Genomic DNA, 16,083 nt, shown 5'->3' with positions numbered 1-16,083 from the left:
CTTCCGCGTCCCTGTGCGTGCCTGCCGCGTCCCCGCTCGCTGCGCATGCGCCGCATTCGATTTCCCACTCGTCCCTGCCGGTGCTGCTTATCTTCCGCTCGATTCCCTGCCATTGGCCCCTCGCGGGGAGCGAGCAGGGAATCGGCGGAAGCAAGATCCGTCCTGTTGGATCTTATCAATCGAGCCGCGATTATTACAACGCTGATTAGTTTAGACAGGCTAAACTCTCTAAATACATACAAGGGGCATTCTCTCTGTTTTCCTTTTGTCCTGTGCAAGAGTTCAGGTCCACTTTAAGTTGTTACTATTCCCTAAAAATGTAAATACATGCGTCTGTATGATTGTACTAAGTAAATAAGTAGTGATGTTAGGTCCCGAGAAATATTTTGTTACTTTATGACAAGAGTAAAAATCTATAACTTAAGCAATACCTTCTGTCCGGTGCCATCTTGTACATCTCTGTCATGTGATCCAGCTCAGGAGCTGTTAGGCCCTCCTTGTCAGGGTGCAGAGCAGAATTAGCCAGATCATCTCTGCAATATCCAGAGCAGACCATTCCTGTCATGCCACGGAGTGCAGGAACCGTTTGGACTTCCTTGCAATGTGTTTTAGAGTAGGAACGGTCAGGTTATGCATGTCATGTGATCCAGAACAGTGTTGAGGTTTTCTGCGTCATGTGATGCAGAGCAGGAGCAGTTAGGCAATCCGTGCCATGTGATCAGGAACCGGAGTAGTTAGGTTATTCATGTCATGTGGTGCACAATAGAAATAGTTTGGTTCTCAGTGTCATGTGATCCAGAACTGTTGTAGTTGGGTCCTCAAAATCATGTGTTGCACAGCAGGAGTACTTAGATTCTCAATGTCATGCGATGTAGAGCTGTAGCAGTCATGCCATGAAATCCTAAGCAGTAGTTTGTATGTGTCATGTGATGCAGAGCAGGAGTAGTTAGGTTGTACACGTCATGTGATGCAGAGCAGGAGTAGATGGGTTGTATGTCTCGTGATGCAGAGCAGGAGTGGTTAGGTTGTATGCGTCATGTGATGCAGAGCAGGAGTGGTTAGGTTGTACGCGTCGTGATGCAGAGCAGGAGTAGCTATTTTGTATGCGTCATGTGATGCAGAGCTGGAGTGGTTAGGTTGTACGCGTCGTGATGCAGAGCAGGAGTAGCTATTTTGTATGCGTCATGTGATGCAGAGCTGGAGTGGTTAGGTTGTATGCGTCATGTGATGCAGAGCAGGAGTGGTTAGGTTGTACGCGTCATATGATGCAGAGCTGGAGTGGTTAAGTTGTACGCGTCGTGATGCAGAGCAGGAGTAGCTAGGTTGTATGCGTCATGTGATGCAGAGCTGGAGTGGTTAGGTTGTATGCGTCGTGATGCAGAGCAGGAGTAGCTAGGTTGTACCCATCATGTGATGCAGAGCAGGAGTAGTTAGGTTTTACACGTCATGTGATGCAGAGCAGGAGTGGACGGGGTTTCCTTTGTCATCGAATGCAGAGCAGGAGTAGGTAAGTCTTTTCCATTGGTAGTCTACTTCTATGAATTATAATTTTCTGCGTTATAATTTATCTGCAATACAAGAGAATTCATGAACTGTGAATACTGCTGTCTGTTTTTAGCTGTAGTCAATGCATTCAGTTATCATACTTTGGGGATAATGAATTAAATATTGGTAATACTGAAGTGCACACATAGAGCACGCACGGCAATATTACCTTCACATTTGCACGCAGCACCGCAAGTTACTGCAGTAGTGCAGTACTAGAGTAGATCGACTGTTCCTAGGGTAATGCATGTTACTAACACAAGCATTATCGTTAGTAGCGCGCGTTACTGTGGCAACGGTCCCGCGACTAGTACTGCAATATGTGTGCACTGCAATATTACCAGTGTTTAATGACTCAACCCCCTTGACAATTAAAAATACTTATGAGTATCTTACGGATAACCTGAAGTGAGGAAATCTGATCTAAGGTGTACCTGAGATGAAGGGGACTAAAAATGTTATACATATCTGGGGCTTCCTCCAGCCCCCTACATGCAGATCGCCCCCACGCCAGTGTCTAAGTCCTCCTAGATGGTCCAGTATCAGCCCTGATTACACTGCGGCCAGTTGGCGCAGGCTCGGTCCAGCCAAGCACACGCCCCGGTCTCACTCCCACAGCTGGGAACGTTCTGTGCCTCTGCAGATGCAAAACACGATGGGGGCGGGGCAGGCACGCAGCTAGTCCGTGCATGGACAGTACGCCCGGCTGGCCGCGGTGAACGAGGCTGATACTGGACTTCCTAGGAGGATTTAGACCCTGGCGTTGGGGCGATCTCTGTGGAGGGGGCTGGAGGTATGTATAAAATTTTTAGTCCCCTTCGTCTCAGGTTCCCTCTAAATTTTCAAATCTTCACTATTACTTTTTTCCATAGCTGACTTATGCTACCTGACGTTTGCCACATTTCTAATAAATTAAAAAAACTTTTTTTAATGCAAATACTGAATCAAACAAAAGCCTAAAAAAAATCAATCAGTCATCATTTGTGGAAAGCAATTCTTGTACAGATTAAACACAGGGTGAGGGACTCAGGGTGGAGTGGAACATGATCAATGATTCCATAACTTTTTTCTGCACAAAGCTTGTTGTACTTTGTACTGCATAAAGCTATATAGATTTTCATTAGATTTCTGGGAAAAAAAAGATCAATATTAAATGGTGTGAAGGCAGTAGCACAATTCATATTCTTCCACTGACTTTTGTTTAGGGGAATATCGATCATTTGCCCATCAAGCATACGTCGAATTACCTACACCTTAGGACTGAATTTCATCCCAATTAGTAGCCGATACCCACTTTCCCACGAGAAATCTCTACCTTTTTTCAAATAGATCATTGGGAGGGAAAGTGGTGGTGGGGTGGTCTGTGTGGCAGATATTGTGATAAAACCCCTCCCACAGTGTGATGTCAGGGCCATGGCCTATGCTTATAATTACATGCTGGAGTCTCACAGACAGACTGTCAGGACCAGGGTCATGACATCACACTGTAGGAGGGGTTCCGACAATATCAGCCATACAGACCTTCCTGATGATCTATTAGAGAAAAGGTAAAGATTTCTCATGGGAAAAGGGGTATCAGCTACCGATTGGAATGAAGTTGGGATGCAGTCTAATCCTTGGTTTACAGTTCCTCTTTAGTAACACAGGTGCCATGCATTCTACACAAATGCATGGCACCTGTGTTACTAAAGAGGAACTGTAAACCAAGGATTGGACTGCATCCCAACTTCATCCCAATCAGTGTTGCACCTGCGTTGCAGCTCTGCCCTATTCAACTGTGCTAAATGGGACAGTGCAGCGCCTCAGTGTGCCATCAGACAGTACCGAGCTATCCGATGCTGGTATTACCACACTGCCAGAACAGGGGGAAAATTCAGATTACAGCAATGTGCCCGTTATCCAGAACGCAGACAACGGGAAGTCTCAACTAACCGGCATGCCTGAGGGGATAACGGGGATTGCCAACCACAGAATACTCACCGAGCCTCCAGTGACCTCTTGTAGCTCCTATCAGCTTTCCGGCGTTTGTTCATGGCTCCCGGTGTGTCACGTGACCTGACAGAAGCCATAAACAGGGATGCCAAAAAGCCACCAGGAGCCAGCTTGGAGCTACAGGACGCCGCTGGGGGCTTGGTGAGTATTTTATCCTGCATGGGGGGGGGGGGGGGGTTTGTGCTTTTTCGTCTGGTTGCTCAAGTACCCAGCAGGCACATGTATCCGGCGATCCCCGCTGGTGCTGGATAGTGGGGACTGTGCTGTATTTCGAATGCCTGTTGGTTGTGTCACTGGTTCCCTTCTACAAATATCTCTATAATTGATTATCTAATCTTCTATGGTTTCCTTAGACTCCATATAGAGAAATGATCTGTAAACGTACCGCGGGGAAATGATTATCTTCTCCTTTGTCTCCTTCGGCTGGGCGATTACTGATCGTCTACCCGGTACACTTTATTTCTGCTAACTCTTGTGTGAAGGACTCCGCCCAAGCCAGAACAGCCAGTGCTTATTCTGTATTGTTTTCATCCGAGCAGATAAATGTGCCTGCCAAATTTTACATGGCGTGGTTAACTGTACCAAGCAGTTCCTGAAATGACACGCAGCGAGCCCTGTGTAGGTGTTTCGGAACTGTGTTATCTAGAGGGCGTGTTTGCTCTCACAGACTCAGGATCACCCAAACTAATTGGAACCGTGACTTCCCCGCAGGGCAGTTCCCATGTGTTATTTCATAGGCAGAACCCTGTTTATACAGAAAATCTTGGAACACACTTTCAGTTAAAATGACAAACGCTGTTGGTAAAAAAAAATTGAAGTTATAGTAAAGTTATGAGATAAACAATTGTATCTAAAGTCTTAAGCATAAATAAGACTTTCCTGAAATCCCATTTTCTTGTTTTGTATTTTAAGGTTAAAATCTATGTTTAAAGGATACCTGAAGTGAATGTAATGTGTCCCCTTTTACTAATAAAACACCTCTGAGTGCAGAAGCAGCTAACGAGCGAAATAGTTCAAGATTTGTCTGTATGGGATCTGATTAACATAAGAAAACCTGTCACATATCCAAGTTATCAAGTTAAGTATCAAGGTAAGTATAAAATGGCCCATCCATCTTTTAATCTTTTAGATTACCACTAGGCTTTCCCTATAGATATATTCCTCTTCCTATTTCGCCAAAAAAAGATTTGCGAAAGTCGGGGCTACCGAGCTTCCCATATTTGTGCCAGGTATTTGTTTATACCATCTCCCCTCAAATCTGAAGGCATTATGTTCTAGAATGAACGAAAGGCACCTACCCAGGAACTGACACTCTGTGTCAGACTTCCAGCCACAGTCTTGTAGGTGTTAGAGGACAGCCCCAACCCCCATCTTCTGCGGTATCCTGTTTGTATAGGTTTACCACATCAATGGTGGCAAGGCTGCCCCCCGCCACTCGCCACTTTAAAGGGATACTGTAGGGGGGTCGGGGAAAAATGAGCTGAACTTACCCGGGGCTTCTAATGGTCCCCCGCAGACATCCTGTGTTGGCGCAGCCACTCCCCAATGCTCCGGCCCGCCTCCGGTTCACTTCTGGAATTTCTGACTTTAAAGTCAGAAAATCACTGCGCCTGCGTTGCCGTGTCCTCGCTCCCGCTGATGTCACCAGGAGTGTACTGCGCAGACAAAGACCATACTGGGCCTGCGCTGTGCGCTCTTGATGACATCAGCAGGAGCGAGGACACGGCAACGCAGGCGCAGTGGTTTTCTGACTTTAAAGTCAGAAATTCCAGAAGTGAACCGGAGGCGGGGCCGGAGCATCGGTGAGCGGCTGCGCGGGCACAGGATGTCTGCGGGGGACCATTAGAAGCCCCGGGTAAGTTCAGCTCATTTTCCCCCGACCCCCCTACAGTATCCCTTTAACTGCTGTACCAATTGCAGGACATGGGTAGTGTCCTTCAAATAAGATGGAACAAATGTCAACAGAGGACATGGTTGAGGTACTTGGAAAGAGGCTCAGTAACTGAGCCCCTGTCTGAGACGATGGGCCTGCCCGGGGGGGTCCACCAGGGACTTGTGGATCTTAGGCAAAAAGTAAATCACTGGTTTCTTGGGAAAAGGTAGAAATAAATCCTCTCCTAACTTCTCATCTAGGCCTCCTACTTGGACTCCCTTTCTAAGAAGATTTCTTAAAGAGAATCTGTATTGTTAAAATCGCACAAAAGTAAACATACCAATGCGTTAGGGGACATCTCCTATTACCCTCTGTCACAATTTCGCCGCTCCTCGCCGCATTAAAAGTGGTTAACCACTTTCGGATTTCCCAGACGCATAACTACGCCCCTATTGACTTAATTAGCGGATCAGGGGCGTTTATAAACGCCCCTGCCGCTATTGTGCTGTGCGGGCGCTCCCGCGCGCCCCCGCTCCCGCGCGATCCCGCGCTCCCGCTCGCGGGTGCGCGCCCCCGTGCGTGCTCGTGCACGTGCACCAGCTTCATTTATTTCTGGGTGGGATTGATGAATGGGAGTAATTACTCCCATCACCAATCAGATGCCTGTAACCATGAATGAGCACTGCTATAAGCCAATAGCAGTGCTCATTCATTTGTGAGGTTTACAAACAATGTTGCCAGCACTTGAGAAGATACAGTTACCTTGTAATCACTCCTGAGAGGATTACAAGGTAACTGGATCTTCTTTTCTTGTATTCTGACTGCCACCTAGAGGATTTTATAAATAAACCAGGACTGATAAATAAATATACCAGGACTATATACCCCTGATCAACCCTGATCACCCTGATCACCCTGATCAACCCTGATCTAATCCTAGCCTCCCTTGCTTTTTTTTATAGAATATTATTTCTGCTGTATTTTTGTGGACTCTTTTTTTTCTCTCTTTTTTTTTTTTTTTTACAATTTGCCTCTATACAATTATAGTGTATATCCTATATACATTTTCTATAAAGATGGCAAAGAGAATGTATTCTTTGCAAGAGGCGTTCGCCATTCTGGAGCGTGACAGTGACAGTGACAGTCACAGCAGCAGCGAATTTGAGGATGATTTGGAGTCCACAGATATTGATTGGCTGCCGTCCGAGTCAGAAAGCGACTCAACGGACAGCGATTCTGAGTCTGCTGGGCCATCCACAGCTCAGCCATCTAGGAGCGCGGAGCAGGCAAGGGGCATTAGTGACACTGACACTGCTTCTGAAGGAGGGTCACCTATAGCTACCTCCAGCAATGCCATCCCAAGAGGTCAGAGGGCTGCCAGGCCAAGGCAGAGCATGCCAGCAAGGGTACCACAGAGGGAACCGCTACCCTATGATCTAAGGGACCCACAATGGTCAGCATCTAATATGGAGACCCCTAACCTCCCTCCCTTCACAGCCAGGAGTGGCCTATTAGTGGACACCAGCAACATGCAGCCCATTGACTTTTTTGAACTTTTTTTGCCAGAGAGCTTCCTGCAGTATGTCTGCGATCAGAGCAATATCTATGCCCAGCAACGCATAGCAGACCATCCCACCTGTGTGTTAGCTTCCCACTGGACCCCTGCAACTACCCGTGATTTGAAAGTTTTTTTGGGATTGACTTTCGATATGGCCCTTTCTCCATTACCTGAACAGCAACTGTACTGGACAAAAAATCCAATCCTCTGCATCCCAATTTATTCGTCCAGAATGTCCAGACGCCGCTACCAAATGCTGCTAACCTGCTTGCATTTTAGCAATAATGCAGACCACCTCCCACCTGACGACCCAGCCCATGACCGACTATTTAAATTGAGGCCCTTCATCGACCATTTAAATAGAACTTTTGCAGAAAAATACATGCCAGAGCAAAGAATAGCCATCGATGAGTCCTTAATCCCTTTCCACGGGAGGCTGGCAATCAAACAATATATACCCAACAAAAGGTCACGGTATGGGATAAAACTGTACAAGTTGTGCGAAAGTGGGAGTGGCTATATCTATTCACTAAAAGTTTATGAAGGGAAGGACAGCTTAATACAGCCTCCTGGATGCCCTCCCTACATGGGTACAACAGAGAGGATAGTACTGGACCTCCTCAACCCTCTACTCCACCAGGGTTACCACCTTTACGTGGACAATTTTTACACGAGTGTTCCACTGTTCAAACATTTATTTTCAGTCCAGACTCCAGCCTGCGGAACTGTCAGGGCAAATCGCAAAGGCCTGCCATCAGAGGTCATTCATAAAAAACTGAAGAGGGGGGAGACCTGCAGCCAACGGAGCAACGAGCTGCTCGCTTTAAAATTTAGAGATAAGCGCGATGTCTTAGCCCTCACCACCATCCACACCGAGGCAACAACAACTGTGAGGACTCGTAGTCGGGAAGTAGTAAAACCACTGGCCATCGCTGAGTACACCAAGTTCATGGGGGCAGTGGACTTGTCCGACCAGATTTTGGCACCATACAGGCTCAACAGGAAGAGGAAGATCTGGTACAAAAAAGTGGCTCTATATTTTTTCCAGATGTGCCTCCAAAACGCCTTTGTCCTGTACAAAAAATCAGGTAACAGGGACTCTTTTTTAAAGTTCCAGCTGGCAATAATTACATGTCTCCTTTTTGAATCTGGACAACCTGCCCCAAACCCAGACCAACTTCGTGCAGAAAATGTTGCCAGATTTGAGGGAAATCATTTTCCTGCCCCACTCCCCCCAACTGCATCAAAACCATACCCCCAAAAAAGGTGCAGAGTTTGCAGGAAAAATCACGTTCGAAGGGACACATGATATCATTGTCCGAAATGTCCGTCCAAAGCAGCACTATGCCTTAATCCCTGCTTTGAGACCTATCATACAGTCCTTCATTATTAGTTTTTTTTTTTTTTTTTTTTTTTTTACCCTTTCACTGCCCTTTTTTTTTATGGTATAATTGAACTGTATTTGACTCTCCGGATCTGACCTCTGGCATGGCTGACAACCACTCTATGGAATTCGACCCCTGGCATAACTAACGACCACCCTCTGAACTCTGGCATGGCTGTCGAATTACCCTCTGACCTCTGGCATGGCTGATCTACCAAACTCTGACCCTTGGCATGGCTGCCGGACACCTTCGGACCTCCTGACTTCCACCTTTCTACAGCTTCTACAATGGTGAGTACCAATTTGTGTATGTTTAAAGACATTGTGAAGCCCTCAGTATACTTTGCTAAAGCCTTGTACACACTTTCAAGTATGATTGGCCAATCACTGATCAATTTTACTATTGAATCTTGAATAATATGAGCAGATTGTGTAGGTAAACCCTCATACTACAGTATGAGCGTTTACCTGCACAATCTGCTCATACTATTCAATATTTGTTGACTCTCATACTACATGGTAAGGTGGTACAATTGGTCAGTGATTGGCCAATCTTAATTGAAAGTGTGTACTGGACTTAAAAAAAGAATGACACTTTGGGGAGAAAATTGGCCTTGAAAAAGCTGTTGGTGCTACTTGTGGTTATCAGTGTGCGGTGTGCCCAAGAAGCTATCTGATGATGTATATAGGGTATCATTTTAACCGTGACAAGCGAGAGAATATAATTTGGGATGTAGTATTGTTGAAGTCTATGTCATGTGATTTTTTTTTTCTCGCCAAACTGAAGAAAACTGTAAAAAAATGCTATTTTCAAACTTCTGGTACAATTTCAGCAAAAAGGCATGAATCCAAATGTTACAAAATATGTTTATCTGAGTAGGCCTAGGTCTCTAGTTTTCAGAATGGTTTGGTTTATGACCTGTACTGAATGTTCTGAGACACCAGGGGCTTTGCCAAGAAAGAATTACTGTATTACTTTTGTTGCAAAAAATGGCCTTCAAAAATCCAATGGTGCTACTTGTGGTTATCAGTGTGTGGTGTGCCCAAGAAGCTATCTGATGATGTATATAGGGTATCATTTTAACCGTGACAAGCGAGAGAATATAATTTGGGATGTAGTATTGTTGAAGTCTATGTCATGTGATTTTTTTTTTCTCGCCAAACTGAAGAAAACTGTAAAAAAATGCTGTTTTCAAACTTCTGGTACAATTTCAGCAAAAGGGCATGAATCCAAATGTTACAAAATATGTTTATCTGAGTAGGCCTAGGTCTCTAGTTTTCAGAATGGTTTGGTTTATGACCTGTACTGAATGTTCTGAGACACCAGGGGCTTTGCCAAAAAAGAATGACTGTATTACTTTTGTTGCAAAAAATCGCCTTCAAAAATCCAATGGTGCTACTTGTGGTTATCAGTGTGCGGTGTGCCCAAGAAGCTATCTGATGATGTATATAGGGTATCATTTTAACCGTGACAAGCGAGAGAATATAATTTGGGATATTTGACAACTGAAACCTATGTCATGTGAATTTTCTTTAGCAAGAAACTGAATGAAAAGCAATAAAATTGTTATTTTCATATACTCGGCACCAAAATAAAACGCTTGTAAAAAAACCCACAAGTGACATAATTGAAAATACAATACATAAATAGCTACCTTAGTCACTCAGCTTTTTAAATATGTATGCCATGATGGTATATTACTGTTACTTTTACAGATAAGGGCTTTTAATTACTGATAGTTGACAATGAAAAAACAGAAAACAGAAAACTGAAAAAATGTGCCTTTATTTCCAAATAATATATTGTCGCCATACATTGTACTAGGAACATTATTTAAATGTTGTGATAACCGGGACAAGTGGGCGGATAAAATGTGTTGGTTTTATCTATGGTATCTTTGTCTATTTTAAAACTACAGTGGTTGGAAATATAGAAATAGTGTATCTTTTCATTTTTTTCTCTTTTTTCTCTTTAAAATGCATAGAGAATAACATTATTACTAAAATAAAATATCACCCTTGAAAAGCCTAATTTGTGGCGAAAAAAACAAGCTATAGATCATTCACATGTGATGAGTAGCAATAAAGTTATCAGTGAATGAATGGGAGGAGCGCTGAAATGTAAAAGTTGTTTTGGTTTTAAGGGAAGAAAACCTGTGATCCTGAAGTGGTTAAAAACCGTTTTAAAAAGTTTGTTTGTAAACAAACAAAATGGCCACCAAAACAGGAAGTAGGTTTATGTACAGTATGTCCACACATAGAAAATACATCCATACACAAGCAGGCTGTATACAGCATTCCTTTTGAATCTCAAGAGATCATTTGTGTGTTTCTTTCCCCCTGTTCTCATGCACTGAAGTTTCAGGCTGCTCTTTTCTTCCTGCAAACAGCTTTGCCCTTGTTTGTAATTCCTCAGTATGTGAAAGCCCAGCCAGCTCAGAGGACGATTTATCCAGCTAGTAAAAGATGAGAGAAGAGAGAAGCTGCTCTAATCTAAATAACACACAGGCAGTGTGCAGAGAGGGGCCTGGAAGGGTGAGTTCATAGCAGAACCACAACACTGAAGAACTTGGCAGCCTTCCAGACACAGGCCGACAAGTCTGACAGGGGAAAGATACATTGATTTATTACAGAGACAGTGATAGTATAAAGTGCTGCAGTTAGCCAGAACACATTAGAATAGCTTTTGGAACTTGTAGGATGATAAAAAACAGGATGCAATTTTTGTTACGGAGTCTCTTTAATTGATTTTGGTAGTGATAGGTGAGATCCCCCTCTAATCTAAGGTAAGTGTCAGTGTCCCCCAGCTGTCGCATGGCCTCTTTGATGTAATTTAACAGTAGACATAACAATAATGTTGCCGCCTTTGTCCGCTTTCTTGACAGTCAAGCCCTGGCGAGACTTTAACCATTTCAAGGCTCGCCATTCTGTAGAAGATAGATTCCATTTATCTTGAGGGTATATCAGGGCCTTAGTCTCCCTCAGCACCTGCTTTTGGAAAATATCCAATGCCGATCCTGACATGGGCGGGGGCCGACAGACCTGCAGGCCCGATATTGACGGGCCAGCAGGTCTGATTTCCACCCCCCCCCCCCTGTCCAGGCCACCACCCTCAGACAACAATGACTGTAAATCAGCCAAAGCGATCACATATCTTCGTTTTGGATTTGGAAAGAAACCCAGATTTCCCACAGAGAGGTCCTCCGTCAGATCCATATAGAGTGACGATGAATATGTCAGCCAGCTTTTCCAGGACAAAAAACTTTAAGGTAATAAAAAAAAAATGTCCTACTAAGTGCCCAGTCCTACTCCTAAGTGTGTAAGGCATGAGAAATCTCATTTCTGTATTTCATCATGCCGAATGAAGAGACATGGGCTGTCCTGATAGCGTGCAATAAACTTCAGTCTGCAGCTAGTCATTAAATGGTATTTCAAACAGACCCAAAATCCATTCCAAGCCTATGGCCCCTTTTACGCTTGGTACAGTGCAATCCTTAACCATTGCACTGCACCGCTTCCGACAAGTCGCACAGAGTGTTATAGTTGCGGTGCAACCAATTCAGTGAGGGATACTTTGCTTTGAAAGTATGCCTCAATTCCGGGGTTACTGTCTGCACCGAACGCAAATGAAACTTGGGACCCTTTGCAATACTGGCACAGTGTTCGGTGTGATAGCCCCGATCACTACTTCTGCGACGGTATCAGGGCTGTGGAGTGGGAGTTGAGGAGTCGGAGCAATTTTAGGTACCTGGAGTTGGAGTCGGTGGTTTCATTAATTTGAGGAGTCGGGTGATTTTTAGTATGAACTCCACAGCCCTGGGAAGTACTGTATTCTTTGGACAAGAAGACTTACTTTTTCTTCCTAAAAGTGGGGGGGAAAAGTCACTGTGTCTTATAGTCCGGATTTCCTGACTTGTGAATGCCTGCCAATATGAACCTCCAAACACCACAATGTCGGGGACTCCCTGTACTGTGCCCATGCAGAGGAGGACACGGAAGACACAGTGGGACACAAAGGGGCATAGAGGAGGACACATGGAGACACAAGAGGTACAAGGGGGCATGAGGTACAAAGGGGGCTTAATCCACAAGATGCCCCCCCACCATGGATGCACCAGGTTTAGTATACAGGTCCTTCTCAAAAAAATTTGTATATTGTGATAAAGTACATTATTTTCTGTAATGTACTGATAAACATTCGACTTTCATATATTTAGATTCATTACACACAACTGAAGTAGTTCAAGCCTTTTATTGTTTTAATATTGATAATTTTGGCATACAGCTCATGAAAACCCAAAATTAATTTCATCCGACCAATAAAAGAAAAGTGTTTTTAAAACAAAAAAAGTCAACCTTCAAATAATTATGTTAAGTTATGCACTCAATACTTGGTCGGGAATCCTTTTGCAGAAATGACTGCTTCAATGCGGCGTAGCATGGAGGCAATCAGCCTGTGGCACTGCTCAGGTGTTATGGAGGCCCAGGATACTTCGATAGCGGCCTTAAGCTCATCCAGAGTGTTGGGTCTTGCGTCTCTCAACTCTCTCTTCACAATATCCCACAGATTCTCTATGGGGTTCAGGTCAGGAGAGTTGGCAGGCCAATTGAGCACAGTAATACCATGGTCAGTAAACCATTTACCAGTGGTTTTGGCACTGTGAGCAGGTGCCAGGTCGTGCTAAAAAATGAAATCTTCATCTCCATAAAGCTTTTCAGCAGATGGAAGCATGAAGTGCTCCAAAATCTCCTGATAGCTAGCTGCATTGACCCTACCCTTGATAAAACACAGTGGACCAACACCAGCAGCTGACATGGCACCCCAGACCATCACTGCAGAGCAGGGACAAGGTCCTCCAGCACCCAAGGCTGAGACACCAAAGTGCACCCCTCCATCCCTCCCACCCCAGCCGTCACACACTGATTGCTATTAGACTAAGAGGGCCACAGGGCCCACAACCTCCCCAACACCTTAATATCTAGTTATCTGGCTTGCAGTCACTGCTATGTATCCCCTTTTCTTATTTCTTTCTGCTTAATACACAATTAGGAATGACAGCTGAATTAATTCTGCGCCCCCTCCTACACTGCGCCCTGAGGCTGGAGCCTCTCCAGCCTATGCCTCGGCCCGGCCCTGCATCACTGACTGTGGGTACTTGACACTGGACTTCAGGCATTTTGGCATTTCCCACTCCCCAGTCTTCCTCCAGACTCTGGCACCTTGATTTCCGAATGACATGCAAAAGTTGCTTTCATCCGAAAAAAGTACTTTGGACCACTGAGCAACAGTCCAGTGCTGCTTCTCTGTAGCCCAGGTCAGGCGCTTCTTCCACTGTTTCTGGTTCAAAAGTGGCTTGACCTGGGGAATGCGGCACCTGTAGCCCATTTCCTGCACATGCCTGTACACAGTGGCTCTGGATGTTTCTACTCCAGACTCAGTCCACTGCTTCTGCAGGTCCCCCAAGGTCTGGAATCGGTCCTTCTCTACAATCTTCCTCAGGGTCCGGTCACCTCTTCTCGTTGTGCAGCGTTTTCTGCCACACTTTTTCCTTCCCACAGACTTCCCACTGAGGTGCCTTGATACAGCACTCTGGGAACAGCCTATTCGTTCAGAAATTTCTTTCTGTGTCTTACCCTTTTGCTTGAGGGTGTCAATGATGGCCTTCTGGACAGCTGTCAGGTCGTCAGTCTTACCCATGATTGCGGTTTTGAGTAATGAACCAGGCGAGGAGTTTTTAAAGCCTCAGGAATCTTTTGAAGGTGTTTAGAGTTAATTAGTTGATTCAGGTGATTAGGTTAATAGCTCGTTTAGAGAACCTTTTCATGATATGCTAATTTTTTGAGATGAGGAATTTGGGGTTTTCATGAGCTGTATGCCAAAATCATCAATATTAAAACAATAAAAGGCTTGAACTACTTCAGTTGTGTGTAATGAATCTAAAATATATAAAAGGCTAATGTTTATCAGTACATTACAGAAAATAATGAACTTTATTACAATATGCTAATTTTTTGAGAAGGACCTGTATATTTTTTTCCCCTGGTTTTTGTCCTCTTAACCTAGGTGCGCCTTATGGTCAGGAAAATACGGTGTTAGACTAAGGAGTCTGAGTAATTTTGGGTACCTGGAGTCGGTGGTTTCATAAAATGAGTCAGATGATTTTTGTATCGACTTCACAGCCCTTGAGCAGTTTTGTGCGACGCAACCCGACGGACCATCCCGAGTGTAAAAGGGGCCATAAAGTGCACCAAACCTCACTAATGCAGTGTACTGGAACTCAGTTAAAGGACAACTTAAACGAGAGGGATATGGAGGGTACCAAATGTATTACTTTTTAAGCAATACCAGTTACCTGGCAGTCCGGCTTATCCTCTGCCTCTAATACCTTTAGCCATAGACCCTGAACAAGCATGCAGCAGATCAGGTGTTTCTGACATTGTCAGATTTGACAAGATTAGCTACATGTTTGTCTATGGTGTTATTCAGACACTACTGCGGCCAAATAGACCAGCAGGATAGCCAGGCAACTGGTATTGTTTAAAAGGAAATATATATGGCAACCTCCATATTCTTCTTACTTCACTTGGGTGAGTTTTCCTCATAAAGGTGATTCCACACACGCTTCATCTTAGCACATCTAAAAGCTCATTTCTGAAAATGTTGATCTCCTCCACTGTTGTTGCTTCTTGTGATTATCTGTAAAGAAGAGGACAGCACTGCCTTCGTGTCTGATCTTGACCGCACCCTCTAGTGTCTTGGCTCTCAACGCGCGTTTATTTTGAGGTCTGTAGAGTAACCTCCCATCTTCTGCACTTGGAAAAACACGTGTCCCTTTCTCCTCTCCATAATACAGTGTATTAGCATTGCAAATAAATCCATCTTGCGTGCAAATTTAGTGCAAATTTTGGAATTGAGCCAATTGGCTGGGAGTGTGATTTGCCCAGGTCCAAGATGCATGCATTAAAAGTGGACCTGAACTCTTGCACAGGTCAGAAGGAAAACCTGGAAATGCACCCTGTATGTATTTAGCTTGTCTACTTCCCCCTCATCGGTGACTAATCACAAGTTGTAATTTGATCTCTGAGCTGTGTCAGCTGGCTGCCAAGGCAGAGCAGCTAATTTGTAAACACAGAATGTTAACCCTTTGTCTGCTTCCATGAAAGCAGGAAGTAGGTACAATGCAGATTTATTTCAGGATTTGTATCAGCTGTAACAAAAGAAATGTTTTTCTTTAAGGGGTCATTTACATTATAAGCGCATTTCTGAGCCTTTGTGATTGATTGATTTCTGAGTGCTTTTTAAAAATCGCTCCCATTCACTGTCATTAAAATCGTGTAAAAATCGCCACGATTTTTTGCGTACGTGATTGTAAAGTGAATGGGAGCGATTTTTAGGAAGCAATCAGAAAGCACTAATCAATCACAATGCGCTCAGAAAAGCGCTTATAGTGTGGCTGAGCCCCGGTTATTATGCTGTTGCATATCTTTTAGAGCAGAGAGGGAGTTCTGAGTTCTGGTCCGCTTTAAATTAAACCGCGCATGCAAGCCGAAAGTATTTGGACCTCTTTGACCAGTTGAATAACGCATGCAGCAAGGCCACGCCCAGCCCCAGCATGCATTGCTGTCTGGTGGGCGGCACAGTGACAGAATGGATAGCACTCTCACCTTGCAGCACTGGGTCCCCAGTTTGAATCCCAGCTAGGGGACTATCTGCAGGGAGCAGGGGCATAG

General features: G+C 44.5%; 2 protein-coding genes across 3 annotated transcripts in view; one reads left to right on the top strand and one right to left on the bottom strand.

Moving 5' to 3' along the window:
- Nucleotides 1-16,083, top strand: part of MTERF3 (mitochondrial transcription termination factor 3) — a 65,174-nt gene that overhangs the window by 25,756 nt on the left and 23,335 nt on the right. The window lies entirely within an intron of this gene.
- The window catches only part of PTDSS1 (phosphatidylserine synthase 1), a 128,516-nt gene that overhangs the window by 107,253 nt on the left and 5,180 nt on the right, over nt 1-16,083 (bottom strand). Inside the window, exons 1-2 of one of the 2 annotated variants that reach the window (XM_068237692.1) lie at nt 3,923-4,037; nt 432-1,568 (exon numbers count right to left, since the gene is read on the bottom strand). In XM_068237692.1, the coding sequence (XP_068093793.1) occupies nt 432-565 (134 nt within the window). In that variant the 5' untranslated portion in view covers nt 566-1,568; nt 3,923-4,037. Of the gene's footprint in view, nt 1-431; nt 1,569-3,922; nt 4,038-16,083 lie in introns of those variants that run through there. The other variant, XM_068237693.1, reaches the window with a different exon arrangement.

The sequence above is a fragment of the Hyperolius riggenbachi genome, chromosome 5 (assembly GCF_040937935.1).
Source record: "Hyperolius riggenbachi isolate aHypRig1 chromosome 5, aHypRig1.pri, whole genome shotgun sequence".
NCBI lineage: Eukaryota > Metazoa > Chordata > Amphibia > Anura > Hyperoliidae > Hyperolius > Hyperolius riggenbachi.
This window is presented reverse-complemented; position numbering and strand designations above follow the sequence as displayed.